The following is a 12,500-nucleotide window of genomic DNA, read 5'->3' on the forward strand; positions in this document are numbered from 1 at the left end:
AAACTCGTCGAGAGAGAGAGAGGGACAGGGAGAGGGAGACGGAGAGAGGGTGGAAGGAAGAGGGCGAGCGGGAAATGGAAAGTGGAGCGAGAGGGAAAGCGAGAACAACCAGCCTTTTTCCTGCTTCTCGCCAGAGCAGCTTTTTTGTGCCCCCGTTGCTAAGACACCGGAGCTATGTGGCCGAACATTGACAAGGCCCTGTCCTGGGACGAGAGAGAAAAGACTGCAGAGAAAAGAGCTCGGGGAAAGTAAGACTACGGGGGGAAAGAAAAGGGAAAAACCTCTGGGAGTGCGGCGCTCCTCGGCGCTCCTCGGCGCTCCTCAGCGTGAAAGAGAGACAGAGAGAGAGAGAGAGAGAGAGAGAGGAGAGAGGAGAGAGGGAGAGAGAGAGAGGGAGAGAGAGAGGGAGAGAGAGAGAGAGAGGGGAGAGAGAGAGAGAGAGAGAAGAGAGAGAGAGAGAGAGAGAGAGGGAGAGGAGGGAGGGGGAGAGAGGGAGGGGGAGAGAGAGAGAGAGAGAGAGAGGGAGGGGGAGAGAGAGAGAGATAGCCACCGCACGCATGTTCCCCACTCTGTCGATTGGTCTTCCTCTGCGTTGCCTGGTGACCTATGCTTGTGGTTAAACTGTAAACTTGAGTCAGGTTCCCTGGCACACTCTGGTCTGGAATACGACTATGGCGTGGGAGGAATGGGCATCAGCTGTTAGCAAGGACAGGCCCAGTGTTATCTCTGTTTAAACACAGTGCTCCTCAGTAATGTTCCTCTGCAATGTTCTGGTCAGTCCGGAAGGGCAAGAGTGCGTGTGTTGGGGGGGGGGGGGGGGAGGGGGGATGAGGCAAGTGGGGTGTGACCTCATGTCCCATATGGCCCCTCTGTCAACGTTTATAACACACACACATACAGTACACACACACACACACACACATACAGTACACACACATACACTGACAGAAATCCCACTTCCATGCCTTCACTGGCCCTGCTGACACATGCAGATGTTATGAAAGCCAGCTGTTAAGATAGACAAAGGCCATGTTTCCAGTGTGGGTATGTGTGTTTTGTGTGTGTGTGTTTACCATACACCAAGGCCAGGTTTCCTGGGCCTACTAGGAGAACGTAATAAAGCATACACAATGTGAGGCATTCAGGCATTTCATTTTTTTTACTGAGCCAAGTAGTTCTGTATGCTATGTGTTCATGCATGTGTTCGCTTGCCTGGCCTGCACACACTTGTATATTTGTCTGCTAGCTCTGAGGGTGTGTGTGTGTGTGTGTGTGTGTGTGTGTGTGTGTGTGTGTGAAGTCACACCCTCTCATGCTCCCTCGGAGATTGCCACACCCTGCGGAAAGTTTCCGGAAGCCGAGGAATAGAACCAACGATGAACTGGATTCAAATATAGAGTGCGAATTAATAGAGACAGAGAGAGCGAGTGTGTTTGTGTGTGTGTGTGTGTGTGTATGGGGGTGTCGGGTGGTGGAGAGAGAGAGAGGGGGGGGGGGGGGTTGTTAAGGCCATCCCTGTGAGCCTTTACAGTGCGACCATTCAGTTCATGTAAAGAATAGGCCCATCTAGACATGGCTCCCTCTCTATTCCTTTGTGTAATGGAACATTCAGGCTATTCCCCCCCCCCCCCTTCTCTGTTGTGTCATGCAGTCTCTTCCTTTGTCAGTCTGCCTGTCGCACTGCGACCTCTCCTTCCCCCCCCCCTGTCTGTCGGGGGGGGGGGGGGGCAGAGAGCACACCAGGTCTGGGCCTTACGCAGCACTAAAAGCACAAGCGGGGGATATTTACACAAGTGGCAGTAATTAGCGCGTGATTGAGAGGTATGCGGAAATCGACATTTGTGTGTGTGTGTGAATTTGGGGTAGGATCTGGGTCGGTGTCGCCTTGAGCAGGGTGTCATTTCTGTGTGTGTGTGTGTGTGTTCCAGTGGACAAGGGAAGCAAGGTCGAGGTGGTGGCGTTGGGGGGGGTCTAGAGGCAGAGCTGGTTGGCGGTAGGAAACGGGATTATTTCTGTTCTGCCCCCCCCCCCCCCCTCCCCCATCTCCCCTCCCCTTCCACTGTACAGCGGTGACACAGAAAAACACACACTAATACATGCGTGCACACACACACACACACACACTAGGATCCACACACTCCATAAAGGGCATGTGCATGGTCAGAGGAAGGAGGACACTTCAGGGTTAGATTATGAACGGACCATAAAGCTCCAGTTAAAAATCCAGCCATGCAAGACTACCTTTGTCCAGATTATACAGTCTTGTCTGGGTGGGATTATCATATTACATCCCAACTGAGTGAGGGATCACTTGAGTGGGGAAGGCTAAACTGAATCACCCCTGAGGTTGTAGCATTAACTCTGAACCAGACCAAAGACACTGATATGAGTAGATTACTAGGTTCCCTGATAGTTTAACCTAATAGCCTTTTGCCAAAGACTTTTGCACAGTACTGTATGTATGTATTTATATTTGCACACATACATATTCAACAAAGTGTGTGTGTGTGTGTGTGTGTGAAGCTGACAGGGCAGAATAGAGGAACGACGTCCAAAGGGCGACTTCCTGTTGACCCTGGGGTCACCCTACACTCTCGGAAGGAAGTCTTCGCTTTTTCTTTCCCTTCTACTTCCTGTTTGTCTCTGACTGCTTCCTTTCCCCCCCCTCCCCTTTCCCAGTTTTGTGTCATGATATTCTGGACCAGACTAACTTCCCCACCACCACCACCACCATCCCTCTAACACAACCCCACACACCCCCCCACCAACACACACAGCCCGCATAAAGAGACTACAGCTTGGGGGGATGATCAGAAGAGATAGGGAGAGAGTGGAATCTCCGAGGGCTCAACGGACAGCAAGTCGAACGAGGAAAGACCGGTAGTCCTCAAACCGATATCACTAAAACAAAGCAAAAGCCCGATAAGTATAGCCCTATAAGCCTATAGACCAAGGCAGCCTCCTCTACACACCTAGCCCAAAGCAGAGCGCCCCGCCGTACTGGGAGCTAGTTTCCGCTCCAGCTAGCGCAGTTCCAGGGCTGCTGTTGTCCTGGGTCTTAGTCGCTGTTCCAGCCAGCCCTGTCAGAGGTGCTGTCTAACTGGGCCTCGCCTCTGCTGTGCTGTGCCCCACCCAGCCTTGTCAGAGCTGCTACCCTGGTCTGGTTCCTTAGCTGCCTGGGTCAACTCAGGAATTAGACCAATGCTGTGTGACTCAAATCTGCCTTTGTCTTCCGACATGAATGGTGTTTCTATTCAGATGGATGTCTAACAAAGACTGTGATTCTGGCGGTTGCCGCATGGATATCCTGTTCATATGGCTACAGGGCCACTTCTGTGACGTGAGCACGCGCGTGTGTGTCTGTGCATCTGTGAGCGCGTGCGTGTGTGTGTGTTTTGAAGTGCAGGGCCGCTACCCTGACTCCAGCTCATTAAAGATTCCCTTTGTGCTGTGTGTGTGTCTCTTGTGTTTCTTCCTCTCTGTGTGTGTGTGTGTGTGTGTGTGTGTGTGTGTGTGTGTGTGTGTGTTACGGTCACGGAGAGGTCCATGCTGTGGTCACGGGACAGGGGCTGTTAAAATGATCACTCACTCACACACACACACACACACGCTCACATTAAGTTTGATCCTGCCAGTGAGTAATTGTATTATTAATGGTGCACTGGAAGTCCCATAATCCCTCAGCAGCTGAAATCTTAGACGCTATGATAACATTTAGCCATGTCTCGCACCCGTACCCACCCACCCACACACACATGCACGCTCGCAAAAACACACTTCACAGCTCCTCCACTGTTATCCGTCTGTCTACCCACACTGCCATGTCACGTGGTGTTTGGCCGGGCTGCCTTAGCTCAGCACTTCCTGGTTGAGCCGGGCTGCCAGACTCTTGATTGGCCGCCGCCTCTCGACCTACCCCGGGGGGGGGCGGGAGAGCAGAACGGCACGGCACCATTGTGCGCGAGCGTAGTATGTTTACGTGTGTGTGTGTGTGTCATTGTGTGTTGGCCTGAGAGTAGAGGTGTCAACGGGGTCACTTATTTTTAGACCCTGCCTACCCCTGCTCTGTTTCCTCTGGTCTCCAAGGACAACCACTGCCAGCAGTGTGTCTGAAGTAACCTGCCGTCCATGGAAACACATACTGTAGCAGTCCTAGACCCCGTAGGCTTACGAGAGACACATCCCCACCCCCCCCCTATCAGTTCACTGGAGGTCACAGATGAGCCCTCGTTCGTTTGGAGTGTGCGGAGATGTCAAGGTGTCCCACGGGAGATCCCCACCAGAGCTGCCTCCCATTGTTTTGCTAGCGTTTGAGGTCGGTTTACGTGGCTGCAGTTTGTCAGGCCAACAATGTGGTTCGTATTAGGGAGCCATCCAGCGAGCCTCACAGCTCTGAAGGTGCTGAGAGCTTTTCCATGGTGTGGCTGGGCGTGCGTGTGTGTGTGCGGTTTCTGTGCTGCAAAGTGGTGTGTGGGGGGGGTTGGGGGGTGGCGGTTGTGCATGTTACCGGTGCCTGTGTTGGCGGAGACTCTGGGGTCAGAGTGACATGCGCACAGCTTTTATTAAATACCACATTGTTGTCAGTTGTAATGTATCTGGTGTTCGTAGTCCAGGCTCAAAACCTGATGCCAAAGCCAAGGTAAGACCCAACACTTTGCACACTCGCCGAGAATCATTACGACGACTGGAGTCCTTCTTTCAGATGGACGGTAGCCACAGTACTAAAGGAATGTGTATTTCTCCGGGATATCCTGGAAGCAAGTTTTATAGACCTGCGTGTGTTCTGGAGCATGCGTACACACTGCAAGTTAAATGGCAATCACATCAAAATCTCAGAACCAGGGGCCACCATCCAGAACGGCTTCCACAGGTGAGGTAGGGAGGTTCAGGGCGGGGTATGGACCCCCCTGGTCTGGGTGGGGGTCGAGGGTGAGGAACCCCTGGTGTGGGGGTGTGGGGGTGTGGAGTTTTACCAGACGGGAGTTCCCTTCTGTGCACGGTGAAGGGGACTACAATGGAGGGTTGACTCAGACAAGTTTATATCCCCCCCACTGTAGGGAGAGGAGCTGTCATAAGTTAGGGGGGCCGAGAGAGGGAGAAAGAGAGGGGGATAAAGGGTGAGGGAATGGTAGAGAGAGGTGTGTGTGTGTGGGGGGGGGGGGGGGTGGAACACCCTGCAGAGATGAGCGAGGTTAGGGCTGAGGGCGTGACAGGCTCGCATCTCTGATCGGCCAGATGGAAAAGAGTGACCTTTCCCAGACACTCCCGCTCCGACCGCTCCTTGCCAGTCACTCCGTCAATGGACACCCCCTCACCCAGCCTGTTTCATATCTGCTGCACTGATGATGTGTGCGTGTGTGTGTGTGAGACAGACCCAGTAGTCAGTATCCCGTACAGCACAGAGCCCCCACAAACGCTTAAAAAACCTGTAGCATCCACACAGAATGTAGCAATGATTATCTAGGAGTAGAACTTAATAATTCCAACCGCTACGAGATTGTAGAGAGACCCCAAAACAAAAACAGTGATGCTCTGTCACTCTGCCAGGTGGTGAGGTCATGGGGGTCACGTCCGGCTGGGTTTAGATTCTGTGTGTGTAGCTGGTCCTGGTGCAGAGGGACAAACGTCCTGGTTCTCTAGCCCAGGTGTGTTGCACCTCTGGCATGGCCTTTTAGACCTCCCTGTAGCAACATGTCGGATATGGAGTGGGGAAAAATAACTTTTTAAAATTCTCCTCAGAACAGAAATGACTCTTTCGAGACGTCTACACGCCTCCTTCAAGCTTCCCCTTTCGTGTAACTCTCTCTCCTCGCCTCCTAGATCTCTCCACCGCCAAGAGGAAGTTCGCCGAGTCACTCGACGAGTTCAAGTTCCAGTGCATCGGGGACGCCGAGACGGACGACGAGATCTGCATCGGTGAGAAACGTCCCCGACCCGTCACCGCGATAGTTTACCCTTGCACGACTTCTCAACATGAAACATAGATTTGTGCAGGTCTATAAAGCTATGGTTATTGGACACTCAAACCTGCTGTCATGATTTGAATGATGTCGTTTTATTATTTGCCTCCGCACATGTGTTTTGTTCAGTACCTGTGTGCTTAGGTGATTTTGAATGTTTGCTTTTCATGTTTTCTATGCCATCAACCAGCCAGGCCCTGCAGATGAAAACGAGCTGAGCCAAGTGCTAATGAACGTGTATCGGCCCTTCTTAAGTAAAATAAACAAACAAAGAGTCGAGTCATCAGAAACTGCATATCTTGGCTGCTGTAGTCGGTCGTTTGGCCACACCTAACTGTTCAGCACTATCGGTTCCACCCACAATTATCTCCAACTGACCCTTGGGAACATTTGCAGCGACTGCAACCACACCGGTTTGATCATCACCTAAGCTTTCCGAGCAGCGTTGTACAACTTCCTAGCTCCAACCACAACTTATCGAAACTCCTCGAAGCTGGATAAAACACTTCCTCCTCATGTGTTTAAGGTCTCAGGTTTTCGTCGTGATTCGAACATGGCCCAGAGGGCTGATGACATGATGGTTATGCAACACAATAGGATCTGATGGTGCTCTTTGTTAGTGGTTGTGTCTCTAGCCTTGCAGAACCCCCCCCCCCCCCCTACACACACATACACACTCCCCCCCCCACCAAAATCCACCACCACTCTAACTAGAACTTCGAACTTCGGCTGACCTCAACTGGTCTGGAAATCTCGAAACCCATGTGATTAGATTCACTGTCGAGTTTTATCACCTTTTATAGAACGCGAAGTGCCTTTTAAAACCGCATACCTCACATTGGTCGATGGGTATTTACCCAGGTTTTTTTTTTTATGGCGCAAATCGAAAGTCCAAGCAAGAAACTTTGGAGACAACTCCCTGGACGTGTCAATTCTGGATGATGGTGGTGGCATTTCGAGTGGCGAGACTGACTTGAAACAGAGCATTCATGCCTGGCTTGTTTCAGATCGCGAACAAGCAGGAGCACGCTTGCCTCTCCCTAGGACACAAATACTGCAACTGAAAACGCCTCATAGTTTGTCAGCCTAATCCGATTTACGAGTGGCAGGTTTTGCAAAGTCATCAAATGATCCAACTATCACCCTCGTCTTCTTTTCTTCCTTCCCTGTGTGTCTCTGTCTCCCCACAGCCAAGTCTCTGCAGGAGTTTGCGGGAGTCCTACAGAACCTGGAGGACGAGAGAACACGGATGGTGAGCGAGGAACGCACGCACGCACGCACCGTCAAACGGAACCGTCGAAGCAGCTCCTGTAGAGCGAGGTGCTGACGGGTGTCTCTCTCTCTCTCTCTCTGGGTCCTCAGATCGAGAACGCCAACGATGTCCTGATCACGCCGTTGGAGAGATTCCGGAAGGAGCAGATCAGCGCCGCCAAGGTGAGGAGAACTGAGATGACGCAGAACCCTAAGAGACATAGAAACCGAACTGCCTTAGAAACAGAGATGCCAGGGCCCTGGGAGGTGGTGAAACTGGTAAACTCCTTGAGGCCTCGAGAACATAGAGGCACAGAAGAACCTCACAGAAGATCTAGAACCATGAATCACGGACCCTTGCGAAACATACAAACATCCCCCAGAGCCACAAAATCCAGAACGTACATAAGAAACGAAAGAAAGCATAGCGTTAAGACAACACAGAGGGCCTATAATTTAGGGAGGTAGACTCCGGAGATCTTATAAAGCAAAACGGGAAGGCCTGGAATGTAGAGAATCAGTATAACGGTTGAGAAACCACAATGCAGAGTGTGCACAAATCTGGCCCTGAGGTAATTCTGTTTTTTTTTGCCCAGTCGGGGTGTCCAGCTTTCGCAGGTTTTCAGCAGGTTAACACACGCTCATCTCACACACCAAGCGCTCGTTCTTGCTTTTGACATAATCCCTCGGAGCTCATTGTGTGATTTTACAATCCCTGTGATTACGAGTCGAATTAATAATCTCTATTCGGGTCATGAAGGGAGCCCTTAATCCCTGTTTAACCTTGTAAATTAAATATCTTGTCTGACACAGCTCTCTGTGACAGATCCTGTACATGTAGACATCAGAGAAAGCCTCCGATCAGAGAAACCATTTTTGTAGTTTTTTTCTCTCTCGTAGAAATGCAGCAGGAGGCGTAATTGATCTGTTCAACAGAAATGTCCGAGCTTCTTGTAAACTCGATAGAAGAGGCTGATTTGGTTTGAGCAGGCCAGACCTAAGAGACTGTGGTCATACTGCCACCATCTGGCCAGGACGGGTATAACAAGAGGAGGTTATTTCAGTGGCCTGAATTTTTAAGTGCTTCGTGAGACTCGATCCTGAGCTGGACTGACAGGATCCTCAGACATGATGTCACGTCGGACTTTAGAACTACTCACGGATCTAAAACGAGCACTAGAAGCCACCGTTTACTAGCAGTCTGAGGAAGAGCCGTTGAATAACAACGCCGGATGATGTCATACTGGACAGGGGTCACCATGGGATGAGATCATGCAGTAGTGATGTTGGCCATTCTGTCGTTGAAATCCTCCCTCCTTAGGTGTGTTTGTGTGTCTGGGATGACCTCACATTGTGAGTTACAAAGCTCTTTATTGTTTACCGGCCAGCTATGAGTTGTGCCGGTCTTGGCTCAGCTAGGCTGGCATCAGTTGTGTTTCCAGAAGAATCTTATTTGGGCATATTGTAGTTCTCTGGAGAGAAATGGATTTAGATATAGAAGATAAATGAGCTAAGATTGACGATGGTTTACCCTGAATGTGGGGGCAGTGAGGTGTCTGAGCTGTCGTAACGAGAATAAGAAATATTCATTTAATTTATTTGCCTCAATTCGAAAGCCGAACTGATTGTCAAAGTAAACAATTTATTTGTACGATTATATAAAATAAAAAAATAATCCAATATGAAAAACATTTGTCTACAGGAAGCCAGGAAGAAGTACGACAAGGAGACAGAGAAATACTGTGCAGTCATGGAGAAGCACCTCAGCCTATCCGCCAAGAAGAAAGAGTCTCACCTCCATGAAGTAAGCACACACACACAAGCACGCAGACACACACGAATGAGTCAGCACAGAACATTGCTCAGAGTCCTCATGCTTGTCTGTCTGTGTGTTTGTTTGTGCATCTTGCACGTGTGCTTTTGTGCATGCCCGCGTGTGTGTGTGCGTGTTGTCCTTCAGGCAGACAGTCAGGTGGACCACGTACGGCAGCATTTCTACGAGGTCTCTCTGGAGTATGTGTTCAAGGTGCAGGAGGTCCAGGAGAGGAAAATGTTTGAGTTTGTGGAGCCGGTGAGCCTCATCCTAACCTCATGTTAACCTCTATTGTTTATTACCAACTTACTTACTGCACACATAACTAACCAGACTTACTAGTATTTACCCAAGTGGTCATAACTGACCTTAAATTGGAATTAGTATTGACATTTCTTTAAGATTGGACTGGTTGTGAGTTTCATAAATAAAAAAAATTTGACCTCAAAATAAATCCCCCAAATATTTTCCCACCGATGTATGTACTAGTAAGCATATTTACTTTTAGCTGACTGACAATGTTGCCATTCAAAGGATAAATGCTTGATGGAATTGAAACGTCTTCTTTGTCAGTTTGTTTTTAGAAGCACTCTCTTCATCCAGCTAAACTCATCCTACTATTATTTGTCTCCAGTTGCTGGCTTTCCTCCAAGGACTCTTCACCTACTACCACCACGGCTATGAGCTGGCCAAAGACTTCAACCACTTCAAAACAGACCTCACCATCAGTATTCAGAACGTAAGGCTGCTCCCCCCCCCCCCCCCCCCCCCCCCCGTGGCCTCAGGGAGGCACCAGCGCTCCCCTCCCCACCAGGCCACCCCACACAGAGTACAACCTGATCGTTCCAGAACATTCTGTGACTCCAACCTGGGAAGGCTCTGACTCTCTGGGGGGATGAAACAGTACATTGGAAACCATAAACAACCTGAACAGTTAGACACTTCAGACAGTCACACGTTAGGGCTGAAATACATCATGCATATATTCTACCCGCCCGGTCCACATTACCGGGGTCAATTCATGACAGATGGTCATGCCCGGGCATAGAACGAGTCCTTATACCTTTTCCTCTCTCCCTGTTTCCCTCCTCGCCTGTCCAGACACGGAACCGCTTTGAGAGCACGCGGTCGGAGGTGGAGGGCCTGATGACCAAGATGAAGGAGAACCCTCATGAGCACAAGAACATCAGCCCCCACACCATGGAGGGATACCTGTTCGTACAGGAGAAACGTCAGTGCCTGGGCTGTTCTTCTGCCTGTCTGATTACCTGTCTGTTTCCTGTCTTCCTGTTTACCTGCCTGTTTGTGTCCTGTCTTCCTGTTTACCCGCCGGTTTGTTTCCTGTTTACCTGGCTGTCTGTTTCCTGTCTTCCTGTTTACCTGCCTGTTTGTTTCCTGTCTTCCTGTTTACCCGCCGGTTTGTTTCCTGTCTTCCTGTTTACCTGGCTGTCTGTTTCCTGTCTTCCTGTTTACCTGCCTGTTCGTTTCCTGTCTTCCTGTTTACCCGCCGGTTTGTTTCCTGTCTTCCTGTTTACCTGCATGTCCTGTTTCCCTGGCTGTTACATGTCTTCCTGTTTACATGTCTCTCTGTCTCCCTGTCTGCCTCTTCAGCTGCCGGTCCGTCTGTGTGTTCTTAGCCTTTCTTTCTACAAACTGTCGGTTTATCTGTCAATCCGTTCACCTGTATGGGTCACCTCATGTCTGTCTGTCTGACCTGTTAGTGTGTAGTATTAGTAAGCCAGACGTCCTTAGTGTCCTAGCGCCACCTCCTACCACACACACAGCAGAGAGGTGTCAGCGCTGACCCCCTCGCTGGAGGGTTCAGACAAATGGATTTTGATTTACCGCCACACACAAACCACGCTGATGCGTTCGGGAGCAAGGACGTCACGTTCGCGCGCGACGGTCCAAGTCCAGGGAACCTGGTGCGCGTGCCGTTACTGTGGAAACCCCGGGTGCCCGGGGGCGGACGCAGTTACAGGAGCTGTCCTTTGTCTCACCCTCTGTCTCTCTATCTCTCCCTCTCGATCTCTCCTTCTCCATCTCTCTTAGGCTCGTTCGTGTCAGCCTGGGTCAAATACTACTGCACCTACCACCGCGAGCCCAAGCGAGTCACCATGGTGCTGTTCGACCAGAAGTCTGGAGGGAAAGTGGTGAGTCCGTCTGCCGACAGCCGCACAGTCCCTCTTAGTAACCCTCTGAGTACTCCATTTCAACTTGTTTATGTTAAAATAAGCCTCGTTTGCGTTGGCAAGCCGCCACTGGCAACACATATCCACGTTGGCCAGCAGTTGGCCCTCTGGGCCGGCAGTCGAGCCCAGCGAGTCGCGAGAGTTGCCGTGCCAACGGCAGACCTTGGGCCATCTGGCAATGAGGGCTGCATCGACGCCGGTCCACTTCCGCACCGACACGATGCCCGAGCCTAAACGCACACTGAGAGGGGGGAGGGGGGGGGGGGGAGAAGAGAGGTGCACTTTTCGGCTGTGGTTCGATGCTCTGGGTTGGAGGACGGGACTGCCGCTAATAGGCTGCTGAACGGGAGAGTGCGTGTTAGGGAGAGAGACTGCGAATGACCCCCATTAAGACGTGGCTGGAAAAAAAACATTGGATCAACTGGGTCAAGGATGCCATTAGTAATATGGGTGGTGAAGCAGTCATTGTGCTGAGTGTGGTGTGTGTGTGTGTGTGTTTGAGTACTGTGTGTGTGTGTGTGTTTGAGTACAGTGTGTGTGTGTGTGTGTGTGTGTGTGTGTTTGAGTACAGTGTGTGTGTGTGTGTTTGAGTACAGTGTGTGTGTGTGTGTGTGTTTGAGTACAGTGTGTGTGTGTGTGTTTGAGTACAGTGGGTGTGTGTGTGTGTGTTTGAGTACAGTGTGTGTGTGACACAGAGTACGTGAAACTCCTGTGCGTGTCTTAAAGCGGTGTGTGTTGTGTGTGCGTCTGTTCAAGCAGTGTGTGTGATGTGTGTCTGTGTGTGCGTTCCAGGGAGAGGAGGATAGCTTTGTGTGTTGTGTGTGTCTGTTCAAGCAGTGTGTGTTGTGTGCATGTCTTAAAGCAGTGTGTGTGATGTGTGTGCGTTCCAGGGAGAGGAGGACAGCTTCACTCTGAAGTCCTGCACGCGCAGGAAGACAGACTCCATAGAGAAGAGGTTCTGCTTTGATGTGGAGGCAGTAGACAGGTGAGTCCCCATGCTCTCTCTCTCGCTCTCTCTCTCTCTCTCTCTCTCTCTCTCTCTCTCTCTCTCTCTCTCTCTCTCTCTCTCTCTCTCTCTCTCTCTCTCTCTCTCTCTCTCTCTCTCTCTCTCTCTCTCTCTCTCTCTCTCTCTCTCTCTCTGTCTGTCTGTCTGTGTGTGTGTCTCTCTCTCTCTCTCTCTCTCTCTCTGTCTGTCTGTCTGTCTCTCTGTCTGTGTCTCTCTCTGTGTGTGTGTCTCTGTCTGTCTGTCTGCGTGTCTCTCTCTCTCTGTCTCTCTGTCTCTGT

The 12,500-nt window shown here is 50.7% G+C and overlaps 1 protein-coding gene across 3 annotated transcripts in view; it reads left to right on the top strand.

Moving 5' to 3' along the window:
• LOC134013688 (rho GTPase-activating protein 26-like) overlaps positions 1 to 12,500 on the top strand; it is a 37,440-nt gene that overhangs the window by 10,484 nt on the left and 14,456 nt on the right. For all 3 annotated transcript variants that reach the window (XM_062453330.1, XM_062453333.1, XM_062453332.1), the window contains exons 2-10: positions 5,821 to 5,916; positions 7,151 to 7,212; positions 7,323 to 7,394; positions 8,914 to 9,015; positions 9,172 to 9,282; positions 9,659 to 9,763; positions 10,126 to 10,255; positions 11,077 to 11,177; positions 12,107 to 12,201. In XM_062453330.1, coding sequence (XP_062309314.1) covers positions 5,821 to 5,916; positions 7,151 to 7,212; positions 7,323 to 7,394; positions 8,914 to 9,015; positions 9,172 to 9,282; positions 9,659 to 9,763; positions 10,126 to 10,255; positions 11,077 to 11,177; positions 12,107 to 12,201 — 874 coding nt within the window. The remainder of the gene's footprint in view (positions 1 to 5,820; positions 5,917 to 7,150; positions 7,213 to 7,322; positions 7,395 to 8,913; positions 9,016 to 9,171; positions 9,283 to 9,658; positions 9,764 to 10,125; positions 10,256 to 11,076; positions 11,178 to 12,106; positions 12,202 to 12,500) is intronic.

This window comes from Osmerus eperlanus, chromosome 27 (assembly GCF_963692335.1).
Source record: "Osmerus eperlanus chromosome 27, fOsmEpe2.1, whole genome shotgun sequence".
In the NCBI taxonomy this organism is placed as follows: domain Eukaryota; kingdom Metazoa; phylum Chordata; class Actinopteri; order Osmeriformes; family Osmeridae; genus Osmerus; species Osmerus eperlanus.